Source organism: Caretta caretta, chromosome 2, assembly GCF_965140235.1.
Source record: "Caretta caretta isolate rCarCar2 chromosome 2, rCarCar1.hap1, whole genome shotgun sequence".
NCBI classification, from domain to species: Eukaryota; Metazoa; Chordata; order Testudines; family Cheloniidae; genus Caretta; species Caretta caretta.
Window position 1 is genome coordinate 182,392,323 of NC_134207.1, and position 26,945 is coordinate 182,419,267.

A 26,945-nucleotide genomic window follows, 5' to 3' on the forward strand; every position below is an offset into this window, starting at 1 on the left:
CAAGTTCTTTTAATTTAAAAGGCCAATAACAACTCCATGTACTGGGAGCTGATAGTCCTCTGAAGTTTCTATGTTTTATAATCAATTCTTGGAGCCCTATAATGCCAAATTAAAGTCTCAATCCCACGAAGTTCCTCCTGCAGATTAACTCTATCCCATGCAGAGCTACACCGACTCCAATAAGACTGTGCACACGGACAAGCAGAAGTGCAGGCCCAAGTACAAAATTATCAAACAATCCATCATAATGCCTCACTTTTAGCACCTAGAAATGACTGGGATTCACAAATCCTGGGTTCAGCACCTAGGCTCCCTGTATAATGAATGGGAAAAGACAGGCACCAAAGAATGGGATTCACAAGAGGCAGCACGCTGAGTGAGGAATCGCCCGAGCTAACCAATGGGAGATGCAAAGGGAAGGCGTGTGCCCCAAGCCCTGCCCTTCACAGGGAGTTAGGAGTCAAGTCTGGACTGCAGGAAGGCACCTAAATCTAGTTTGGATTCACAGTTGTGAACCCTCTTCTGGAATCAGGCGCCTAAGGGGTTTCTTACAAGAGGAGGAGGAGCTCCCTCATAACTTTTAGCTCTGTAGTTACGGTACTCACCTGGGAGTCCCTCACTCAAGTGACAGTTCAGTGTCTAAGCCCTGGTCTACACTACGAGGTTAGGTCGAATTTAGCCGTGCTAGGTCGATTTTATAAGCAATGTGTCTACACAACCAACCCCATTCCGTCGACCTAAAGGGCTCTTAAAATCAACTTCTGTACTCCTCCCCAGCTAGGGCAGTAGCACTAAAATAGATCTTGCTGGGTCAAATTTGGGGTAGTGCAAATTTGACGGTATTGGCCTCCGGGGCTATCCCAGAGTGCTCCAATGTGACCGCTCTGGACAGCACTTTCAACTCCGATGCACTAGCAGGTAGACAGGAAAAGCCCCAGGAAATTTTGAATTTCAGTTCCTGTTTGGTCAGCGTGGCGAGCTCAGCAGCACAGGTGACCATGCAGTCCCCCCAGAATCGCAAACGAGCTCCAGCATGGACTGAATGGGAGACACTGGATCTGATTGGTGTATGGGGAGAAGCATCTGTGCAGGCAGAACTCCGATCAAAAAGAAGAAATACTAATATTTATGCCAAAATCACACAGAGCCTGGTGTACAGAGGCGACAACAGGGACATGTGTGAAAGTTAAGGAGCTCAGGCAAGCCTACCAAAAGACAAAGGAGGCAAACGGTCGCTCCGGGTCAGAGCCCCATACATGCCGCTTCTATGATCAGCTGCATGGCATTCTGGGGGGGAACCCTACCACTACCCCACCACCGTCTGTGGATACCTGCAAAGGGGGAGTCACACGCAACAAGGAGGAGGATTTTGTGGATGAGGAAGAGGAGGAGGAGAAGGCACAGCAGGCAAGCGGTGAATCCGTTCTCCCCAGCAGCCAGGACCTTTTCATCACCCTGGAGCCAATACTCTCCCCAGGCGGGATCCTGGACCCTGAAGCCAGAGAAGGCACCTCTGGTGAGTGCACATTTGTAACTACAGAACAGGGTTTAAAAGCAATTGTGTTTAATACTTGATTTGCCCTGAAGAATTCAGATGCATTCGCGGCCAGTACAGCTACTGGAAAAGCCTGTGAACATGTCTGGGGACAGAGTGGGAATCCCCCAGGGACATCTCTATGAAGCTCTCCTGGAGGTACTCTGAAAGCCTTTGCAGAAGGTTTCTGGGGAGGGTTGCCTTATTTTGTCCTCCACAGTAGGACACTTTACCATGACAAGCCAGTAGCAAGTAGTCTGGAATCACTGCAGCACAAAGCATGGCAGTGAATGGTCCTGGGTTTTGGTCGCATTCAAGCAACATTCAGTCTATGTCTTTCTGTGTTAGCTCAGGAGACTGATATGATTCATGGTCACCTGGTTGAAATAGGGGAATTTTTGTAAGGGAACAGTAAAAGGACCCTGTTCATGCTGGGCTGTTTGCGCTTGGGTAAAAGGGATCATCCCAGAGAATACCCATGCAGTGGGAGGTGCGTGCCGCACAGCCACCAAAAACCACAGCCCCTCCTTTTAAATGGCAAAGCCAACCGGCATTCCTTGCTATGGGAAAGGATGGCACTGCACTTTGAAACAATTCCCACATGTTATGAAGGCAGAAAAAGGCAACCCCGCGTACCCTTTGGCTTACCCTGGCTGCCTGGAAACTGAATTCTGTTGCCCAGCCGTGTGTGATGTGTCACCATACCCACAGGCACTCGATATAAAAGGCAAAATGCGACCTTGTACCTAAAGCACATGTGCTGTCTGCTGTGAATTGCTTGATTCACTGTGAAAGAGTCTCCCTTTTGTTCTCAGAAATGTATCATCTTAAATTTTACTCTCCCTTTTTATCCCCCCCGCAGGTGCAAGTGTTTCTACGCTCCCCCTATCATCTCCGTCCCTGAGATTATCACAGATTAGAAGGAGGGAAAAAAAAGCACTCGCGATGACATGTTTTCCGAGCTCATGCAATCCTCCAGCACTGATAGGGCACAGCTTAATGCATGGAGGCATTCAGTGGCAGAGGCCAGGAAAGCATTAAGTGACAGCAAGGAGCAGAGGCAGGAAGCGATGCTGAGACTAATGGAGGAGCAAACAGACATGATGAGGCATCTGGTGGAGCTGCAGGAAAGCCAACAAGAGCACAGACCCCCGCTACATCCACTGTATAACCGCCTGCCCTCCTCCCCAAGTTCCATATCCTCCTCACCCAGACGCCCAAGAACACGGGGGGGAGAGGCTCTGGGCACCCAGCCACTCCACTCCAGAGGATGGCCCAAGCAACAGAAGGCTGTCATTCAAACAGTTTTGATTTGTAGTGTGGCTACAATAAGCAATGTGCCCTTGTCCTTCCCCCCTCCCTCACCCCACCCGGGCTACCTTGTCAGTTAACTCACTAAGAAAGAATGCATGGTTTCAAAACAGTATAGTACCTTTATTTCCTTTGCCAGCTGTGATCAAAGGGGGAGGGTGGTTGGCTTACAGGGAATTAAAATCAACAAAGGGGGCGGGTTTGCAGCAAGGAGAAACACACACAACTGTCACACTGTAGTCTGGCCAGTCATGAAACCAGTTTTCAAAGCCTCTCTGACGTGTGGCATGCCTAGCTGTGCTCTTCTAATCATCCTAGCGTCTGGCTGCTCAAAATCAGCAGTCAGGCAATTTGCCTCAACCTTCCACCCCGCCGTAAACGTCTCCCCCTTACTCTCACAGATATTATGGAGCACACAGCAAGCAGCAATAACCAGCAATAACAATGGTAATGTTGGTTGTGCTGACGTCTAACTTATTCAGCAAACAGCACCAGCGAGCTTTTAAATGTCCAAAGGCACATTCTACCACCATTCTGCACTTGTTCAGCCTACAGTTGAACTGCTCCTTACTACTGTCCAGGCTGCCTGTGTACAGCTTCATGAGCCATGGGTAGGCTGGGTCCCCAAAGATAACTATTCGCATTTCAACATCCTCTACGGTAATTTTCTGGTCTGGGAAGTAAGGCCCTTCTTGCAGCTGCTCAAACAGCCCGAAGTTCCTAAAGATGCGAGCGTCATGCACCCTTCCCGGCCATCCCACGTTGATGTCGGTGAAATGTCCCTTGTGATCCACCAGTGCTTGCAGCACCATTGAGAAGTACCCCTTGCGGTTTATGTACGGGTTGGCAAGGTAGTCTGGTGCCAAGATAGGGATGTGTGTTCCGTTTATCGCCCCACTACAGTTAGGGAACTCCATTGCAGCAAAGCCATCTAGTATGACCTGCACATTTCCCAGATATTTCTGGATAACAGAACGTCAGTGATTGCATTGGCTACTTGGATCACAGCAATCCCACAGTAGATTTCCCCACTCCAAATTGATTCCCGACTGACCGGTAGCAGTCGGGCATTGGAAGCTTCCAAAGGGCTATTGCCACTTGCTTCTCAACTGTCAGGGCAGCTCTCATCTTGGTATTCCTGCGCTTCAGGGCAGGGGAAAGCAACTCTCAAAGTTCCAAGAAAGTGGTCTTACGCATGCGAAAGTTTCACAGCCACTGGGAATCATCCCATACCGGCAACATTATGTGGTCCCACCAGTCTGTGCTTGTTTGCCGGGCCCAGAATTGGCGTTCCACTGTATCAACCAGCCCCACTGCCGCCATGATGTCCCAATTGCCACAGCCTGTGCTTTCAGGAACATCTGTGTCCATGTCCTCCTCACAATCATCCTCTTGCTGGCGTCTCTTAGCCAGGTTTTGCACATATTGCAGGATAATGCGTGAGGTGTTTACAATGCTCACAACAGCAGGGTGAGCTGAGCGGGCTCCATGCTTGCCGTGCTATGTCGTCTGGATGGGTAACCCAGGAAAAAGAGGTGCGAAACGATTTTCTACCGTTGCTTTCACAGAGGGAGGGAGGGAGGGGAGACTGACGACACGTACCCAAAACCACCCGCAACAATGTTTTTGCCCCATCAGGCACTGGGAGCTTAACCCAGAATTCCAATGGGCAGCAGAGACTGTGGGAACTGTGGGATAGCTACCCACAGTGCACCGCTCCATGAGTCGATGCTAGCCACGGTATTGAGGATGCACTCCACCAACTTAATGCGCTTAGTAGGGACATGCACAATTGACTGTATAAAATCGATTTCTAAAGAGCGACCTCTATAAAATCAACCTAATTTCGTAGTGTAGACATACCCTAAGATGCTTTGTGAATCTAGCCCTTCTGCCGACAGCATTCCATTAAGACAAAGAAACATTCCTGACACATGGAGACACTGGCGCTCAGTGGTGTCCCGTGGTAATCAGCACACTGGCCAGAATGTCACATTTTCAGAGCTATATTATTAAAGGTGGAAAGTTTATTTCAACCAAACACTGTTTTGTTAAATTACTGGCCTGGAAAAGCTCCAAAGAGAGCACTTTAACACTATTGGATAATTTTAAAAATGTTAAAAAACAAACAAACAAAAAAAAACAATCCATATGTTTAAAAATAGTATTTTTCCTTACCATTTCAAGCCACTCGTACCCTCCTGCCCCAGAAATAATGAAAAACAAGACTAACAACACATATACATCAGTCGCTCAGTAGGTAATAAGTTACACCACCAGTTGTCTATTAGGTTGCATTTACTTACCAACACCAGCTTCTCCATAACCAAGATGGGGCGGAATAACAACTGTTCGCCTCTCTCCAACGCACATATCTCTAAGACCCATGTCCATCCCCAAAACAACCTGTCCAGATCCCAGAACTATATTATATGTTTTACCAAGACTAAGCCTGAAAAATAAAAAAGAATTTTTACTACTTCCAAGTTATCACTCAAACTGTACAGTTTCTATATCAAAGTCCCTATGTGGCCAAAAATCAAGTTTACCCCTAATTCTATGTGCTTCTAAATAGCCAAGTGGTGTAGTTGCTGAGGTAACAGATTGTAGCTCCTATCTCATACAGACATCATCATCACTTGAATTAAACCTGATTAAGGATTTTAATCCTCCCAAATCAAATCAAACTCTGAAATACTTTGTCATTCAAAAAAGGGCTTCTTGCCTTGCAAATATCTTTGGGAAAAAACACTTTGTAAGCCACAGGCCTGATTCTGCAAAGGCTTAAGCACATGCGTAAATTTACTCATACGAGGAATCCCCTTGGCTAAATAAATCCGGCTGGGATTTTCAGAGGAGTTTAAAGGAACCATGCATCAAACTGCCATTGAAATTCAATTCAATTTCTTAGGCTCCATTCAGAATCCCAGTTTGTGTGTCTAGTATGTGAGGTAACTAATTTGAACCCCAAGGCAACTGAGGTCTTTATCATTTCTAAGAATCTTGCTAATATTTTAGTCCTATCATGTTATAAATTATGACTTGCTACTGGGGTCTTATTTCTAAGATGTATTTCTGTGGAGTGATAAACACATTATATATACTTTGTCTGCAATGTTGTTGTAGCTGTGCTGGTCATAGGATATTAAAAAGACATGGTGGGTGAGGTAATATCTTTTATTGGACCAACTTCTGTTGGTGAGAGAGATTCTGTACCTTTCAGTCAGGAGGTAATAATTATACCGCCGGTTGTTTATTAGGTTTCATTTACTTACCAATGCCAGCTTCTCCATAACCAAGAAAGGGCAGAATAGTACCTGTCCATCTCTTTCCAATGCATATATCTCTAAGACCCATGTCCATCCCCAATATATTCAATAAAAGATATTACCTCACCCACCTGGTCTCTCTTAAATATACATTATAATTCTAAAAGGCAAGTTTGCAATCTTGGGACTTTTTACTGGCACCTGTCCTTGCAGCATCCGAGTGCCCCTTTTTCTGTCAGTCTCTTTTGTCATTTTTTGCTGAATTGTGTGACCCTGAGTATAGAGCCTCTATAAGGAAAGGATGGATGGTCCTGTGATTAGGGCACTACCCTAGCACTTTGAAGACCTGTGTGTCAACAGATATGACAGTGCCCTGCAATAGCCTTATAGGCCTGGCTTGACATGTGTCATTGGAGTTGGGTGAGGTGTCATTTCTTGGGAGATAGGATTAGGGAGGTAAATGTATCAGCTGGCTGGAAACAGAATGTCTGTACTAGCTAAGATAAGGGGAGAACACTCATGGAACCATTTACAATGGATAAAATAAATTCGGAATGCAAATAGAAAGTTCTACATTGACGTTGTGTGGAAGAGCATACTGTACGGGAATTGGTTCCTACAAAACAACCAAGACAATCCCAAAACATAACATGCAGCGTATAGTAAATGCAATGCACTGTGTACATGTATACAAAGGTAGAGGTTTTACTGTGTAGGTCTGGATGTATGGTACATCCTATATCCACTGTGCTTGATTCTGATCAACTAAGCATAGCTTTGCTGCATGCTAAATAAAGGAATCTGAGTGACAAAATTGGAGTTGAACTGAGTTCTTGGGGACCCAAGTGGAAGGGGCTCTGGGAGGAAACCCCAACAATCCTGGGCAAACTTTATGGAATTAAGTTAAACCTTACTGAATTACGTTTAATATCTTTGGGGTCCATTGTATTGAAAATGCAAATTTTTGTATGCTATTTTGCGGTTGTATGGAACACCACTTAGGAGGAATGAGGATTTAATGCAATCTCTGGGAGACAAGGTGAACTTCAAAAGACTGTGCTGAACAACACAGCAGAGACAAATTGATCTTTTGGGACAGCAGGTACGGGGTGGGGGGGGGGTGCTATTGCAAACCTCCACCTTCTGACTCAGCCCTTACCCTGAGGAGGGGACCTTTGCTGTGCTGATCACCTGTTACAGTAGGACAGTTCAAAGACCTAATCTGGATTCTTCAGGGACTAAAAGACAAAGAAAGAACTTCTGTTTAAACAGCCTGGTTTTAAACACATTCGGGGCCTTCGTTCTGATCCAGCAAATGGACAGGACCTCTGGTCCATGGATGGACACAATCCTTAGAGATGGGCTCAAAGGACTGACAAGGACCAGAGCCCTGGTGGAGACTAGGGGAGGGAGGGGGGGACTCTAGTAAGCTTATTAGCATGCATGTAGGTTCTATTATGGTGTTTAATATGTTCTCTGTAACACTATTATCCTAAGAATAAATAAGTTTGCATAGAAAGAGCTGTGTGGTAGCTTAACAGTGCGCAATTGCACTGTTATCAGTCTCTGAAGAGGAAGCAAGCAGGTCTGCTTAGGCAGACTGTCTTTTGCTGAGAATAACATAATGAAAACAGGGAACTAACTGTTCAGCCTGGAAATACCTGGGTCAGGAGGTAGATAGATATAGGTCTCCACCCAAGAGAGGCAATGGCTAGAGTGCTGGAAGCCTGCAAGTGGGTGCCCTTGCAGAACCACTGAGGGGAAATACAGGTGCAGTTGCCCTGAACCGTGACACAGTTCAAGTCCCTGCTTCACCATGGACTTCTTGTGTGACGATGGGCAAGTCACTTAGCCACTCTATTCCTCAGTCTTGCATCTCTAAAATGGGAATAATAACACTTCCCTACTTCACAGAGATGTTGTGGGGATAAATGCATTAAATATTTGAGGTGCTGAGATATATGCCCACCATTACCATATAAATTCCATAGAGAGATAGATATTGAGCAGTACAAGTTATAATGAAAACTATGGACTATTTCTGGTGTTTATGTTCTTCTGTTAAAAAGTATTCCTTCCCTACCTCACCTCTCAAATAAAATACAAATAAGGGAAATTTAACAGTACTATTATTATTATTATTATTATTATTCAAAAAGATGAGGTGTGCACAGAACTAAAAATAGAACAGGAGAATTTATTCAGTCATAGCAAACTCTATCTGAATTTACTTCAGCTCAATCCAAAATGTGGTTCATCTAAAATAATCTATTTTATGTCACAACAAGGAAATAAAACCAGACAAGAAGGATCAGGGATCAGTACAGCAAAGAGATTCAGCTGACCTTTGAACGTAGGAGAGAAGGGTTGCCAGCAGCTTTTGCCTCCATTCACACTCCTAATGTGTACAGTAGGGAGGAAGTAAACATTGTCAGAACCCCTTTGTCCCCCAACCTGACCCACCACAAACATGATCACGATCCAACCGTTTCTCCATGAAGATCTCAGCTGCAACAGAACCTAATGAAACACCCTAATTCATGTGTATTTTGTTTATCATTGTGGTGACAATTTCTATGTTCCTCTCTCACATCCCTATTTCTGCTGTCCCCAACTCTTTCCCTTTGGTTGCTCTCTCTCCCCCGTTTTTTTCCTCCCCTATATGAAAAGATTTTATAGACATTGTCAGACAGGAAAAATAAATTGGTCCCATGTTCACATGAATATTTTAACATCACTGTTAACCTTTTTCCTTTCTGAATATCCTAATTGCTTTGTATGCTATTCATTTTGACCCACGCTTTCATAGTTACATAGACTATTTCGTATGCCAAGTGACGTACTTACGTTGAGTCTAACAATGTGCCATCCAGGAGCGAGGCGTTGTAGTGGTACTTCAGGTAATCCCCTTTCTTACTCAATACTGTGCAATTGGAAGGTTTGTAATGAGTAGTAATGTTGACAGAGTCCAAAGGGTTATGGAAGTCAATCACATGGATGTCAAAAACCAGTACTGCAGATCCTGGAATCTTTCCTAAATCGTAAGCAATCATATAAGGAGAAACAAACGGCATCTACGCAGGTACATACTGACCTCATACTTCATGCAGTGAGAATATATAAAATGTTGTGTCTTCTACTGAGTGATTTTGTTCTTGGTTTCAGTTTACCTTTCTCAGGATTAAAGCACTGATTCACCTCTGCACACAACAACACAGATACAAGATGCTTCCAATGAAAGACACTTAAAATGTACAGGATACCAATCAAAATGTACTATATTAGCAGTCAGTTCAAGAATTAAGGAAAACATTTCCATAATTCAAAGTTTCAAAACTATGCACTCTACTTTGCGTTTTTAATAGCACAGTGAAGTTGGAAGTTTACATTTTTTGTGACCAACTTAGCCACTTGATTGGTACCTCACCTACCAAGTCACTATTAAAGCAGCAAAACTGTATCAGAACATCAACACTTCCACCACGCACGGGCAACTGAATAGCAGCAGAAAAAGGGTTAAACTGCTTGAAAAATCTTAACAAGTATGTGCTTTTTCTCACACCCAAAGTATTGCGTGATTGTGTTACCAACAGCAATAGATGCATCCACAGCCACCAATAGGTTTCTTTGCTATAAATCTAATTCCCAATTAGCACAGTGGAATGTAGTCACAAAAATGAAACATTTCATAAAAAGTTATTAATGGAAAATAATGTTTTATGTACTGGGAAAAGCTTCTTAAAACACAAGCACACAGCTGCGATTGACTAGAGAAACCGACATATCACACTCTAGCAATACCCTTCCTAGAGGCGAGTGAGTTTTCACAAAGGAATTTTAATTGTATGTTATACATACACACATCCTTTGTTGTTACATGCATCCACTGTTTACAGCGGCGGCTTAGTTGTCCACAAATTTGTGGCTGTGGAAGCAATTGGGAAGAAAACTTAACACAGAGAAATCCTTTAGCAGACACAGTTTATTAAGATCTACAGGAAACACGCTCTCACTGCAGAGTTTATAAACTTGCAGACTTCTGGCCCCCTAGTAGCCCATTTGTCTGAACCATAGATTATCCAAATAATTTTCATGTCCCCACCTACAGCCAGACAACTGAGACTGTGTATAATTATATCTAGCTAACTAAAATCATTTTGAAAACTCTGGGCGTAATTCTGCCACTTTTACGCCCTTTGACTACTATATTAATATACACACACCTTTTGAATACCAAAAGAAAGGGATAAACACTTCAGAGATTAGCTAGTTTTAATTGCTGTGAAGAACAAAGGAAGCAATACTTCCTACGAAAGACTGCACTGAAATAAAAACTGAGCTCACCTCTTCCTTCTTCTCCATATCCAAGATGAGGTGGAATTATTATTCTTCTCTTTTCCCCAGTGCATACTCCAAGCAAACCTTCATCCATCCCTGCGATCACATAACCTTTCCCAATGTAGGTGTCATATGTATGGTTCCGGGAATAGCTATAGGAAATATTTTGTTTTAGTGACACCATTATCAGTATCAGCAATTTTGTAACTTACCTAGTACTATAGCAAACTTACACACGTGTGTATGTTTCCTCTTCCCACTTTGTGACTGTAGTCTTTTAAATTGTTGTGTAACTTTAGCATTCTCTTTAAACCAGTTAATTCCAGATACATGACTGTTCTAGTGCTGCAGCGGCACAGAGCAGCTATTGTGTAGCAGTGAATCTGGCCCATAATGTTTAGACAGTCAAAGGTGCATCTTTTGCTTATTTATGATGCATAAACAGATATTGAGGAACCCTGGCTGTGGAACGTTTTTGCAACAACATCTCTGCAGGATACAAAAAGTTAATATTAAAAGTCAAGGATTACCTCCCTAGATTTCTCTCCTTATGTATATAAAATTGAATGAAATTAAATTTTAATAAAAGTAACAGTTTTCTCCCCCTCAGTTCAAGCACTGCTTTAATCAGTTTTTATAAATAAGGTACTGGATTCATTTTCACCAGACATCCCTCATACTGTCTTATTTTGTAACAGCAATGAATAACTACTGTTAGAATAAATTGGTATCTGGGTGACTGCCACCTGAATCATCTACTAGAGGAATGGAGAGATGAATAAGTTCCAACAGGTTATATTCCTCCCTCCTAAACTATTGGCCAAGCATCAAAAGGCCAATCCCAAGCATTTGGACCAACATCTGTTACTAAAGAGAACAAATCTACCATAAAAGATGCTACTGCAGGCTGCACCTCTTGGAGGCCAAGTGCACGCACAGCCCAAGGGAGGAAGTGCAGAAGTGGTGTTAAGCCACCATAATGGCCCTGGGATGCTAGATGACAGTGCAGCCCCTGGTGTAATTTAGGCAACCCTGGCTGAGTTGCCTGTGAGTAGCCCTACAACTTAGAATTGCCCAGAATGGAGATAATTACTACAGCCCCACTCCTAACACACATCTCCTACCCCCAGCTTCACTCCTGACACATTCCCTATGCCAGTGGAAAAAGTCCACCCAGCTGGATCCTTTTGGATGATTAATTACACGTTAGATATTGTCCTTACTTGTAACTTCTGCAGGAAATTAGAGGAGTGGCATTGTAAGAATGCATGCCATTTTAATGAATAACTTTAATGAATAACCAATGTTTGTCAGCTCTAATATGATGTACAATTATTCAGACGCACAGGGTTACAAAACATCTCTCAATATTTAGTCACAATAACCAAGATATAAATGTGAAGGAAATTTTCAAAAACTGAGTTACTACAGAAAAGATGAGACATCAGTTTACACTTTTATAAGAGGATAAAAATTTTGACAGGTAACACTGTTCCTATGCTATGCTTAAACTCTACAGTGTACTCCAGTGGGGAATATGCAACTCAGGGCTTTGGCATTCTATTTGCACCTCTGTCACTAATTATGACTCAATCTCTCTGTATCTCAGTTCACCTATTGTAAAGTGGATATCCTATAATTCTATTAATATCTCCCCCTGGGGAAGATAAATTAATACTATGTTTAGAAAGCACTTTGAGATCAGATTACAGAAGCCATAGAAGCATAAAGTAGTATTGCTCTATTTATTCTACAATGGTTTCATTGCAATTTTTAGCTGTTTGTGCCAGGTTTAAAATAAAACACTTAAGAACATAAGAACGGCCATACTGGGTCAGACCAAAGGTCCATCTAGCCCAGTATCCTGTCTTCCGACAGTGGCCAATGCCAGGTGCACCAGAGGGAATGAACAGAACAGGTAATCATCAAGTGGATCCATCCCGTCACCCATTCCCAGCTGGGAAACAGAGGCTAGGGACACCATTCCTGACAATCCTGGCTAATAGCCATTGATGGACCTATCCTCCAAGAACTTATCTAGTTCCTTTTGGAACCCTGTTATAGTCTTGGCCTTCACAACATCCTCTGGCAAGGAGTTCCAAGGGTTGACTGTGCGCTGTGTGAAAAAATAGAATCACAGAATATCAGGGTTGGAAGGGACCTCAGGAGGTCATCTAGTCCAACCCCCTGCTCAAAGCAGGACCAATCCCCAATTAAATCATCCCAGCCAGGGCTTTGTCAAGCCTGACCTTAAATACTTCCTTGTGTTTGTTTTAAAGCTGCTGCCTATTATTTTCCATTTGGTGACCCCTAGTTCTTGTATGAGGAGGAGTAAATAATTCTTCCTTATTTACTTTCTCCACGCCAGTCATGATTTTATATACTTCTATCATATCCCCCCTTAGTCATCTCTTCTCGAAGATGAAGAGTCCCAGTCTTACTAATCTCTCCTCAGATGGCAGCCATTCATTTTTGTTGCCCCTGAACCTTTTCCAAGTCCAATGTATCTTTTTTGAGATGGGGCGAACACAACTGCACGCCAGTATTCAAGATGTGATTGTACCATGGATTTATATAGAGGCAATATGATATTTTCTGTCTTATTATCTATCCCTTTCTTAGTGATTCCCAACATTCTGTTGGCTTTTTTGACTGCCGCTGCACATTGAGTGGATGTTTTCAGAGAACTATCCATAATGGCTTCAAGATCTCCTTCTTGAGTGGTAACAGCTAATGTTGACCCCATCATTTTATATGTATAGTTGGGATTATGTTTTCCAATGTGTATTACTTTGCATTTATCAACATTGAATTTCATCTGCCATCTTTCATCCTCTTGATAAGAGCTTAACCTTGCACACATTTTTCACCATATGGCTTTATAAATTGTAGTGTTCCCAGACACAGAGATTCATCTTATTAATTATAAACTGACCCATATTTATGTCCTTTTTTTTTTTTCATCACAGAGATTTGTTATTGATTTTAGTATTTTTTAAAGGAGGGAAGTAGGATGCTCTTGTGGTTAAGGCGCAGGACTAGGACTAAGAGATGTGGGTTCAATTCCAGGCTCTGCCAAAGACTTCTCATGTAATCTTGAGCAAGTCACTTAATCTCTGTGCCTCAGTTCTCCAACTGTAAAATGGGGATATTTCTTTTCTTCCACCCTTTGTCAGTCTTCTCCGTTTAGAGTGTAAGCTCTTTGAGGCAAGGACTGTCTTCTACTATGTGTATACAGTGCACCTAGTCCAGTGGGGCCCTAACCTCAGGTGGTTTCTTAAGCAATACTGCAATACAAAGCATTAACAACAACTCTTAATCCCACTGACACACTCAAAGTTTTGAATTACTTCTGATAAGGAGATACACCCTCCCCCTTCCCAACTACCACCTGAAACCCACAGGTCCCAGACGCTTTACAAATGGATAGGAAATGGGAAGAACTGCAGAGTATTCCTACTCACTAAGATTGCTTATGACAATGTTATAAGAAGCCATACACACACACACACACACACACACACAGAGTATACTGTACACATATAAACTGGAAGTAATAATAATTAGTTCTTATATACTGCTTTTTATCACCAGAGCTGAAAGTGCTTTACAATGGAGGCCAGTATTATCGTCATTTTACAAATGGAAAAACTGAGGCACAGCGAAGGAAAGTGATTTGCCCAAGGTCACCCAGCAGGCCAGACCCAGTAATAGAACCCAGGTCTTCTGATGTCTAGTAGTTTGGTTACCTGGAATCAAACAATGTGCCATCCAGCAGTGTGCCATTATAGTGATATCTGAGGAAGTCCCCTGTCTGGCTTTTTCGCTCACAGGATTCAGGCACTTGTTGGTTCTCAACAGTGATGCCATCTTTTGGGTTATGAAGATCCAGCAGAGCCACATCAAAAACCAGAGAAGCCTGACCAGGAATCTCTTTACCTACATGAGATGGGAAAGAAGCAATTAAGTCAGAGCAATAGTTCTAGAAAGAATTCAACTTTTTGATCAATCTATTTCATTATGTTTTTATTTATATTTTGTTTTCACATCCCAGATAGCAGATTTGGCTATTAGGACAATGAATTAAAAAAAAAAAAAAAAAAGTTTACTGCAGAATTATGGCCCCCCCGTCACACAGCCAAATCTGCTTTCAGTCATCCATCCAATGTTCCATCAGGGGGTGAGGTTATCCTCTAATTCTTTGAATTCCGTTAATTTATTTATTCTAGGTATATTTATACTGAGCCCATTGTGATAACACCCAGTCATCCAAAATACTGGTCTCTCCAATTAAAGATGACAGAAGTCTATGTACAGTGTATGCATCTGACCAGGATTTCTGAATTAGTGAGCATTTCCACCATACTTTTGAGGGTGTGTAAATATAAATATAAAATAACAAATGGGATAGAGAAGATATACGGGAACTTCTGTTCTCCCTGTCCCATAAGACAAAGACAAGTCCTGCCTTGAGTGCAGGGGACTGGACTAGATAACCTCTCGAGGTCCCTTCCAGTTCTACGATTCTAAGAGGTCATTCGAAATTAAAAGCAGCAAATTCAACATTGATAAAAGGAATTACTTATTCACACAATGCATAATTAGGCTGTGGAACTCACTGTCACAGGAATTCATTGAAGTCAAGCAAGTTTCAAAGAGAGATTGGATAGTTATATGGATAATAAGAATATCCAGAGTTATAATTCATGATGATAAAATCGAGGAAGGGATATTAAACCTCACTGTTCAGCGCTAGAGCCAATTTCTAACTATTCAGGATCAGGGTGAGACTTAATGTGGGGGACATGTGCCCCATATCTGCCTTCTACAGCATTTTTGCCTCTTTCTTTGAAGTATCTAGTACTGTTCACTGCCAGAGACCGGATGGATAAGGAAGACCTTAGGTCTGATCTAGGATGGAAATTCCAGAACTGATCTGGGATATATTGTGAAGTAACACAGACAACTCTTTACCATCAATGATGGGCATGGATTCACAAACACTGGCTCAGATATGTGTGAGTGGAGCCCAGGAAACAGCCTACCTATGGACTGCTAATTAGTGAGACTAGCAACAAGAAATAAACAGAAACTGGGAACTCTAAGATGACTTTCCATTTATTAAGAGAAGTCAAATTGCTGTGGAAGTTGTCAAGAAGAAATAAGGAAGCCCCTGACTTCCAGTTTAAAAAGCACATGGAATTTATTCTTCATAGAAAAAGTTACCTGTGAAGAAATTAAACTTCAGCATGTGTGTTATATATTACAATTAAGTCAATGCTAAGCACTCATCTGTCAATAAACCAGCCTATTTATGAAAGAGAAAAATACCTGTACTTTGCTGATAAGCCACATCCTGAATTACTTTTCTAAAAATATTTTCCATCCATATATAATTTGAAATAATGGTGCTTTCACAATGCCAACTATGTAATGCAAAGATCTGTGTTAGAAAACGGAGAGTTTGGGGTTGGAAGAGGGGCTGCTTTTACCATCTCCTTCTTCTCCATATGCTAGGTAAGGAGGTATTGTGATGATGCGCTTTTCTCCTACACACATTCCCAGGAGTCCCTTGTCCATACCAGGAATCAGCCATCCAATTCCCACATATGTGTCGTAAGTTCTCATCCGATTGTGGCTAAAAATTAAAACAAAGAATTAAGAAGAAAAAGCTAATATCACAGAGTCAATCAAAAAAATAAGGAAAATTAATAACCAAAAGCCACACATACAAGCATCACAATGAGTCACTAGAGCTCTTCGCATTTGGCACTAGGAATACAATTTACAACCTTCTGTTCCAAAAACACAGGCATCTACAACTTGAGCTAATGGAGACATTCTGGGTAAAATTTTCCAAGTGCCTAAATGATTTAGAATGGGGTGGACAAACTTTTTGGCCCGAGGGCCACATCTGGGAATGGAAATGGAAATTGTATGGCAGGCCATGAATGCTCATGAAATTGGGGGTTGGGGTGCAGGAGGGGGAGGGCTCCAGCTGGAGGTATGGTCTCTGGGGTAGGGCTGGAGATTAGGGGGTGGGGGTACAGGAGGATGCTCCGGGCTGGGACCAAGGGGTTCAGAGAGCGGGAGGGGGATCAGGGCTGAGGCAGGAGGTTGGGGCGCAGGAGGGGGTCAGGGGTTCAGGCTCCAAGAGGCGCTTACCTCAAGCAACTCCTAGAAGCAGTGGCATGTCCCCCCTCCAGCTCCTACGCAGAGTCGCAGCCAGGCAGCTTGGTATGCTGCCCAATCCACAGGCACTGCCACTGCAGCTCCCATTGGCTGTGGTTCCAATGGGAGTTGCAGGGGCAGCACTTGGGGTGGGGGCAGTATGCGGAGCCCCCTGGCTGCCCCTATGCGTAGGAGCTGGAGGGGGGATATGCTGCTGCTTCTGGGAGCTGCTTGAGGCCACGGCATGCATAGAACGGGGCAAGCCCCCTGCTGGAGCGCCGGAGCGGGGCAAGCCCAGGACCCTGCTCCCTGGCGGGAGCTCAAGGACCATATTAAAACATCTGAAGGGCCGGATGTGGCCTCCGGGTCGTAGTCTACCCACCCCTGATTTAGAAGCTTCAGTTCTTTTTCAGAAGTGATTTAGAAGATTAATCTCAGAGTCAGATTTAGGAGTTTAAGTGCCTCATTGAGTTTTCTGTATAGGATTTAGACACCTGGGAATATTTTACCCTCTGTTATATTTCAGCATTGGTAGTACAAGCCTTTAGAAGGGAAGAATCTCACACACACACACTCACACACACACTTGAGCAACTCTGACATTTGATCCTATAAAGAATGCTGGTACATACACATACAAGCAAGTGCACTAGAAAACACTAAAAACAGCTTTGGTGGAAGCCTTAAATTTACTAATCAAACAATTTATGAATAGCCTAGATTTTGTAAGACATTGGCAGCACAAAATTTCTTTCAGTTTTTCTGTGAAATAGGTTTGGCTCTTGAAAGCGTAGGATTAATTGCACTGGCTAGACCCTGCCTGGCAGTCACTGCAAAAGCTTCACACAAAGTTCTGCCAATATTCCAGGCAATCCTCTGTTGGAAAGCAACACACATTGGAAGGCTTCCCAAAAGAGTAGTTAAAAACCAGAAGACCTTGATCAGGCTAACCCCATTTTTAAAGTTCCAAATAACTAACCTAAAAGAAGACAAAAGTTACTGACAAAATATTACTAACTTTAAAACATAACCCTCCCAATGCCCACCCACAACAACTTCCATTCCTGCCATGGTCTCCAATTCTCACTCAGCATAATGTCCCAACATGAACTCTGACTATTATTAAAATAATACCCTCCATGAAACCCTAGTGAAGTACGCAGGCTGCCTGCCTGCTGAGGAATTTTAGAAATGGAGATGATACTTTATTTTCCTTAACAACCCTGTACAGTTTTGTACATAAAACTAGCACCACATACAAATATCAATATTAAAATTGTTACAAAACCTATTCATTTATTTGATTATAGAATAATGTCGTCATGGGGCACAAAAGGGAGAGAAGCTGCCTAATGTGCATGGAGTAATAGGATATCACTTTTACTGGTTTAAGACAGTACTACATTCATATAATCCCCTAGAAACAGATGTGTATAACTCTTATGAAACCAAGCTACTTCAACAGACTTGCAAACTCCTCTCTTTTATTTGGGCATAAGCTTTCGTGGGCTAAAACCCACTTCATCGGATGTTGCATCTGATGAAGTGTGTTTTAGCCCATGAAACCTTATGCCCAAATAAATTTCTTAGTCTCTAAGGTGCCACAAGGACTCCTCATTGTTTTTGATACAGACTAACACGGCTACCACTCTGAATCCTCCTCTTTGTTTCACAGCGTAGTAATTAACATCAGTTATATTATGCACTTGGGGAAAAAAGGAAAAAGCCTCCTTTAAGTAGCCCAGAACAGATGTATTTAAAAAATCCACAGAAAATTATTAACTCCTTACCTTGAGTCAAACAGAGTCCCATCCAAGAAAGTTCCATTGTAATGGTATCTTACAAAGTCAGACACCTGGATTGTCCGAGTACATTTTTCAGGCTTCAAATAAGTTTGAATTTGAACCTCATCTTCAGAATTCCAGAGATCTATCAGAAGTACATCAAAATGAAGCACTGAATTTGGGGGGATTACACCAGCTGCAAACAAAAAAAAAGTTCAAATTATTATCATGCTACCCTTTCACAGGGTACCAAACAAATATAAAATCATCTAACTTTACCTGGGCCACTGAGAGCATCACACGTCTGCCACCCACAAAGAAGTTTTCAAAAAAAGGTAACCAACAATAGCTTTATATTTATTTACAATCTTATACCTTTATACTTTATAACTTCATATATTTACTAACTGGCTGTAATTATACCTCCAGGATAACACAGCAGCGAACAAAATTAAATCTTTGGTAAAGACCCAATCCAGAATGTTGCTGAGCTCCTCAACCCCCTATGAACTCTGCTAGAATTCTGCCTTTGCTACAGACGAGGGAACTTAACACTTTATAAGATCAAGTAACTATTTGATACTCAGAATATTCTCCTCCATTTGGGACTTGAAAATTTTACACATGAGCAGTGAGTAAGAAGCTTTCCTTGAGGAAACTGGGGGCTTACTTATAAAACTACACAGTCAACTTGAAATCTAGTCAGTTAAAAAAAAAAAATTAAAAACATTAAGTCACTTCAGGTAGTAACAGTGGCTCTGAGTCTTCAGCCAATTTGTGATTTTTCAACAATTTCTTTTTTCCATTTAAATCACAGGATTGGAAGGGACCTCAATAGGTCATCTAGTCCAGTCCCCTGCACTTATGGCATGACTCAGTATTATCTAGACCGGGGTGGCCAATCTGAGGCTGAGAAGGAGCCAGAATTTACCAATGTACATTGCCAAAGAGCCACAGTAATATGTCAGCAGCCCCTCATCAGCTCCCCCACCCCGCTCCCAGCACCTCCCACCCACCGGCAGCTTCACCGATCAGCGCCTCCCCCTCCCTCCTCGATCAGCTGTTTCGTGGCATGCAGGAAGCTCTCGGGGATTGGGGGGAAGGAGCGAGGGCACGGCAGGCTCAGGGGAGGGGGCGGGAAGGGGTGGAGTGGGGATAGGGCCTGTGGCAGAGCCAGGGGTTGAGCAGTGAGCACCCACCGGCACATTGGAAAGTTGGCGCCTATAGCTCCAGCCCCGGAGTCAGTGCCAATACCAGGAGCCGCATATTAACTTCTGAAGAGCCACATGTGGCTCTGGAGCCACAGGTTGGCCACCCCGACTTAGACCATCCCTGACAGGTGTTCGCATAATGTTCTCCTCTCTCCTGTTTTGTGTGAAAAACCACACAGGGAGAAACTGACTATATATGTAATGTTGTCAAATATGCTAATCAAGCAATCTCAAAAAATAGAGAAAAATAGTTTGGCCCTGATCCTGCAAGTTCTTATGCATCTGAGTGCTCCCACTGAAGTCAAAGGGAATGTTTACATGCTTAAAAATTAAACACATGCTTAACTGATTGCAGGATCAAAGCCGCTCTCTTTAATATTTTCGAGTTATGGTAAACAAAGGTGTTACTTGTAAAAATAGTACATAAAAACAAAATTCACGTAAAAGTTTGATTTTTAAGCTGAATCCTCATTTTTACAATAATTCTAGCCTTTATGGTTGTCGATACAACTTTCCACACAAATATGACCCAGGAATAAGCTGACGCAGTGTTGTCTGTGTCTAGTAAAGTATGCAGAGTGAAGTTGCCGTATTACCATAGCATTGGCCCTGGACTTCATTGGTGAAGCCCCTGTATTTTAATTCTTTAACACTGAATGGCAGGTATCTGAAAATCGCCCTCTCACCCACCCAAAAAACATCAAATCAGGTGCAGTTTTTACAATTCTTTCTTATAACCTCAGATTTTATCAATTTAATTAAATCTCCTACATTCTATGCAACCAAATTATTTATAACCATATTGCTGTACTTACAAACTCCTTCACTCCCATAGGCAAGCTTGGGTGGAATTTTCACAAAACGTCTCTCGTTCACACACATTCCAACCAGAGCTTTATCCATCCCTGCAATAAGCTGGCCTTTCCCCACAAACGCATCAAATGTGGAACCCCTGTCATAGCTAACGAGAGGGACAGAGAGAAAGAAAAATATAAATGGGTTATTTACAAACTGCTCTGTGTCCATCTCTTGTCCTAGTTTACTTTTATCTTGTTCCGAGCTCACCCAGTTAGAACTTTACACACACCTGCTATGGAAAAAAGGTCTATAAAAATGCAAGCATCTCCTAAACTTCACTCCTTCATTTGACCCCGATGCAATCTCAGCCTGTTATCCCTCACACATGCTTCCATGTATTTTCCTCTGAATGCATCTGATGAAGTGAGCTGTAGCTCACGAAAGCTCATGCTCAAATAAATTTGTTAGTCTCTAAGGTGCCACAACTACTCCTTTTCTTTTTGTGGATACAGACGAACATGGCTGCTACTCTGAAACCTGAATTAAGAAGCAAATTAAACACTTTTTAAAAAGCAAGTAAAATGTTCCACATAATATACTTTTTGTTCATTTATTTTGACAAGAGTAGTTTAATTTTATAACACTTCAAAAAATACTGTTAAGTGCAATGTATGTAATATACTGTGTAAAATAATGAAGCCTTAGTAACATGAAATTTCATTGCTACTATGATATCTTTCCCGAGAAATGGGGGGACACTATTTTTGGTGCTAATTGTAGGATGTGCTAAATAGCTAATTTTTTCTCCTCCACACCCATTTCTTTGATATTAAGACTTAGACGAACATCAAAAATTTACAGATTTGCTTTATACAGCAAGCTTGCCAGTTCCAAGAATGTGACATATACTGGGAACTTATCTTCCAGTGGGATGATGTAGGAGTGTTTGGGGTAAATTTGATTTATAATAAAGTTTTCCATAAAATGGTCACAGCTGCACTGTAAATATGAGGCTCCCCGCAACAGTATAAGCCTGGGCGGCAAAAGCTTAACCACATTAAATTCAATACCAAGTACTTGCTTTGATGTAGTAATTCAGCTCAGTTTATTTGAATGAATAAATGTTGCACTTATTTTTGTTTAACGGAAAATGGGAACACACAAACATGACAGGAAGGCAGTGAAGTCTCTGAAACATTCCCCATCTGCGTTGCTCCCCTGCCACTGCAAAGCCTTTATGTTGTCTTCAGGCCATTTTCTTCAGATAACAAGAGCATTAAACAAAAAAAAAAGTTGGTATGTCCTCCTTTCTGCCTGCAAGCAGCAGTCTCAAAACCAGCCAGGAGGTGGATATTGCTATAGTCAGGGCTCTACTTTCAAGAGTTTGCATAACATCACTTCCACAACACACTGAGGCTCCTAATAGTCCCAGGCCTAGAATTCCTAAACCGCTTGTAAATTCGATCTCCCTGTTGACTCCACCATTTCGCAGCAGCCAATAACTTTTCTTAGAGCAGACATTACTTGATACACATCATTTGCTTTCTACTGAACAATATTTCGCAGAAACTTCTAGAGAACTTATGCTGGAAAACACAATTTAAACAAGCTCCTAGCAAATGCTGTTGTTATATCTACAAGCACCCAATTAATAAGATTTTAAATTTATACGTTAAAGATTCTAAGTGAGAAATTAATACTTGTCATATTTTATCAATTGGGGAATGTATGACTGACTACGTCAAGGATCAATTTAAAATAGTAAAATACATAAAAATATTATGCATTCAAAACAGATCCACAGTATCTTTTAAAAAAAAAAATTGTTTCAACAGTGGAACTGAGCAAAACTATACTAGACCAGAACAGATCTGCATGACTAATTTTACTGACAGCTTCCGCAGATGGCATTTGTTTTATTTCTTCAATATTCTATAGTTAAAGACAGACCTAAAACTCCAAATTATTTACAGGGGCATGGAAATAAGCACACATATTTGAAGAAGAAACAAAATGACATGAATTCTGTTTTTAAAACATAGATGGAATGTAACAGTTACTTCTGCAATACATTTTACAAGTCTTTATAAACGTGATTTGTAGCAAGGAGACATAACTTGGAAAGAGCTGTACAGTAAAAGCTTCCAAGTTTCATGAAAGTTTTCATCACTGAAGCAGAAAGCTAAATAAAACTGACAATTACCCATCATAGAAGCCTGCCTCTATTTAGGCTACAGAGGTCTTTTATAAAGCAATTTCAAATCAATACCTGAATATAGTTGCTCTGATTTCATTAATGTAGTCTTCTCTTTCACCTTTAATTTAAAAAACTAGCTAGCAGCTATAAGAATCATAATAAAAACTTGGTAATAAATAAATCGTAAGTATATATTTGATTCAATCAATCTTTAATTCCTATACAGTAAGCATGAGCACCAAAAGGTATTACGAAAAACCTTAAAAAATAGGTCTTCAAATAATCTACTCAACAATAAAAAAACTCTTCAATTTCTAGAATTGCTAACTTGATGGAATGCCAGATTTTTACGTTTAAAATTACTCTAAAACTATAAATTAGTAAACCGCAAAAATGTAAGCCACAATCTACCATCTAGAGCAAAACAACAGACAAATAGACCCAATTAATTTCTACATTTATTTCTGTCATATATATATTCCTACATGGATTGTTGCTTTTCATCAATATTGCTTACTATTAAAATAGCACCCACAGGACCTAGACAGGTTTGGGGCTCTATTGTGCTGGGGATTTATAAACACACGGGGCATGTCTATGATTCAAGCTGGGGGTGTGATTACCAGCCTAAGGCAACATGCCTGCAAGAGCTCTGATGAAGTTAGCACACTAAAAACTGAGCGTAGGGATAGCAGCGGGAGGGGCTAGCTGCCCTGAGTACATGCCTAGAGTGTGTCTGATGGGTGTGTATTTGGGATGGATAGCCCCTTCTGCTTCACATTTCACAGGCGCTTCCTCAGTCATAACCAGAAATAATTGGAAACCATTAAAAATATATGTTTTATACAGTTTATATACATACAATAGTCCCATATTTCCATGTAGCTCTCACACCTTTGTGCAGTGCAAAAAGACTTATTACTTCATATGACCCAGGGGATTGCAGGGGGGCGGTTAAATTAACCAAAACTACTGCCTCATCCAAGGCAATCCTGGAGCCCCAACCCACTCCCATCTGGAAACCACCTTCTCCAAAACCCCCGCACTCTCCCTAGAGCTCGCCAAACACCTACCTTTTATCAGAGAGAGAGAAAAAATATGTTATACGGGATAGAAACCCTCACTCTTCAGAGCATAAGCCTGACCAAGCTGAGAGAACAATGAGGAGTCCGGTGGCACCTTGAAGACTAATAGATTTATTTGGGCATAAGCTTTTGTGGATAAAAAAAACCCCCACTTCTTCAGGCAGCGAGAGAGAGAAACTCTTAGAGGGCGCTTATTCCATAATTGCCCACTATGGGGATTGCTTCTTGCACCTCTCTCCAAAGCATCTGATACCAGCCACTGCCAGAGACAGGATACTGGACTAGATGGACATTGGGTTTGTTTCGGTCTGGGAATTCCTGGGGTCTCAAGGGCCCCACTTCAACCCCACACACAAAAAAATACAACCCACCTGATCTTCTTCCCCCACATATCTCCCCGCAACCCCAAACAACCCAGCCCCCCTCCCCACCCGCTAGCACCCCCAGCATAACCCACCCCAGCCCCCTCTGAAAACGCCTAAGGGCCACTCCCCTCTCGGACCCCGCCCCATCTACTGCTGACCTCCCACACCCCAAACGCCCCGTGGGCAGCCCCTTCTCCCTGCGGCCCCCACCCCAGGCTCCTGTCCCGGCAGCCCCAGGCGGTACCTGGAATCGAACTTGCTGCCGTCGGGGAAGGTGCCGAGATAGTGGTAGCGCACGAAGTCCCCGCTGCGCACCGTGCGCGCGCACTGCTCCGGCACGAAGCTGCGCTCGATGTGCACATCCTGCCAGTCCCAGGGCTGTTCCCCGGCCGGCACCGGCGGAGCCTGGCACGCCACCCAGCTCACCAGCAGGGCGGGCAGCAGCAGCGAGCAGCAGCGGCGCCGCCTCGGCAGCATCCCCAAGCCCGCCATGCAGCAAGAGGGGAGAGAAGGGAGGACGGAGAGTGTGTGTGTGTGTGGGGGGGGGTGAATCCGAGGGGCCCTGCGAGCGATTCCCGGCCTCCAAGCGCCGTGCGGCCTCTCCTACGGCTGCTGTAAAATTTGCAAACGTGGTGGATGAAAAAAAAAAAAAAATCCCAGCCTCCTACCTCCAAGAGGGAGGAGACAGCAGCCGAGGGGGGGCTGAGGGGGGTGCCCGGGCGGGGTGGTCGGTGCACCGCTGCTGTTGCTACTGGGTAGCTGGGTTCTGTTCTAGGCGCTACGCTCCCGCCCAAGTTCTTTTTGTTACATGTGGTTCCTAAGTTTCGCTGCTCTCCTGGAAACAGGCCAGAATCCAGGCCTCAAAGTCCAGGGGGAAAGGGAGGGAGGGAGAAGAGGCATCACAGCACATCCCCAGAACCCTTCACAAGGAAAGGCTGGGTGCACATGGTGCTACGTGGCGTTGCTTCTGAGTTCAGTGGAGTGTTGCTCTCCCCACCTCATGTGCCTTTGCTTCTTTCAGGCTTTAGATCAAGGGTTTGGTTTGGTTTGGTTTAATTCCTCCAACGTACGCTTTTAACTACTATGTTGAACAAGTGATCACAACCTTCATTTGTCTCCATTTCTTTACAAATGTATTCATGCATATTTAGTTCTTGCATCCTTAAAAAAACAGGTTTCAGAGTAACAGCCGTGTTAGTCTGTATTCGCAAAAAGAAAAGGAGCACTTGTGGCACCTTAGAGACTAACCAATTAGTCTCTAAGGTGCCACAAGTACTCCTTTTCTTAAAAAAACAAAAATTATTAAATAATATTTTCACTTAAACTGACCCCCAAAAGTAAACTGCAATATTTTTCATAGTAACTTACCGCTTGAATACTGCTTTTCAACTTCAGATTCCATTGCAAACACTAGCTAATCCTTGGAACATTCCTTTGGGCTCGGTAAATGTTACAGTCCCCAGTGTTTTAAACAGCTGTGGAGATTGAGCTAGAGAGATTAAATGATTTGACAAAGGCCACAGCAGTATGTGTCAAAGCTGGAATCAGAATTAAGGCCAGATATAAGAACATAACAGACATACTGGGTCAGACCAAAGATCCACCTAGCCCAGTATCCTGTCTTCCAATAGTGGCCAATGCCAGGTGTCACCCATTTCCAGCATCTGGCAAACAGAGGCTAGGGACACCATCCCTGCCCATCCTGGCTAATAGCCATTGATGAACCTATCTTCCATTAATTTATCTAGTTCTTTCTTTAACCCGGTTATTGTCCTGGCCTTCACAACATCCTCTGGCAAAGAGTTCCACAGGCGTTGTGCATTGTGTGAAGAAATACTTCCTTTTGTTTGTTTTAAACTTGCTGCCTATTAATTTCATTTGGTGACCCCTAGTTCTTGTGTTATGAGAAGGAGTAAACACTTGCTTATTTACTTTACAGTCTGATTCTGCAAACACTTATGCACATGCTTAACTTTATGCATTGTTGGTAGTCAATGGAATGACTCATATTGGTAAAGTTGAACATGTTCATTTGTGTTTGCAGAATTGGGGCCTTTGTCTGCAGAAAACGTTGGTAGACCTATTATTCCACACACACACACAAAGAGAAAGCAAAGCAGATAATCCCTTTTACTTGACTAACCATCAATTTCTAACATGAGCTTTCTGGCTAGAATAGGTACCTACTTGAGGTACAGTATCACTTTGCAATGCTACTTATTTGGTAAAAAGAAAAGGAGTACTTGTGGCACCTTAGAGACTAACCAGTTTATTTGAGCATAAGCTTTTGTGAGCTACAGCTCACTTTATTTGGTGTTCACTGATCATATGTTTCATTATTGATCGTTACGGTAGAACCAAGGCCTAGTCCTGCAACTTAAACTTGTGCCAAAGCAGAGACCCATGCAAATCAGTGGGGCTTGGTGCACAGGCAGAAGACTGTCCATGTGCATTGTAAATTGTAGAATCAGGGTCTATGGGCCCAAATCCTCATTCTTTGTGCACCCAAAACTCCCACTGACTCCACTGTAAGGTCAATTTTCCAATTCACCATTTTGTTTTGCCTGAGTTGTAGTTTGCCCTCCATATTGTTACCCCTTCTTGTTTGCCACTTGGCGCCCTTTCTGTTCAAGATGGGAACAGTGTCATGTGATCAGTGTTTTCAAAGTTTGGGTCGCGACCTACTACTGGGTCATGGCATGTAAGGCCCTGGGTCAGCTTTCTCAGCACCCAGGGATCCTAGCAGCTCTGGTCAGCACTGCCAACCGTGATGTTGAAAGTCCCGTTGACGGTGCTGCCCAGCTAAGGCAGGCTAATGCCTACCTGCTCCGACACTGTGCTGTGTCCTGGAAGTGGCCAGCAGTGGGTCTGGCTTCTCGGCG

General features: G+C 42.7%; 1 protein-coding gene across 1 annotated transcript in view; it reads right to left on the reverse strand.

Annotated features, from left to right (window-relative positions):
* The window catches only part of FKBP9 (FKBP prolyl isomerase 9), a 34,769-nt gene extending 9,910 nt beyond the window's left edge, over positions 1-24,859 (reverse strand). The window contains exons 1-8 of the mRNA XM_048839061.2: positions 24,308-24,859; positions 20,434-20,579; positions 18,414-18,603; positions 15,945-16,090; positions 14,202-14,391; positions 10,459-10,604; positions 8,962-9,148; positions 5,152-5,297 (exon numbers count right to left, since the gene is read on the reverse strand). Coding sequence (XP_048695018.2) covers positions 5,152-5,297; positions 8,962-9,148; positions 10,459-10,604; positions 14,202-14,391; positions 15,945-16,090; positions 18,414-18,603; positions 20,434-20,579; positions 24,308-24,555 — 1,399 coding nt within the window. The 5' untranslated portion in view covers positions 24,556-24,859. The remainder of the gene's footprint in view (positions 1-5,151; positions 5,298-8,961; positions 9,149-10,458; positions 10,605-14,201; positions 14,392-15,944; positions 16,091-18,413; positions 18,604-20,433; positions 20,580-24,307) is intronic.
* Between the last annotated feature and the right edge of the window lie 2,086 nt (positions 24,860-26,945).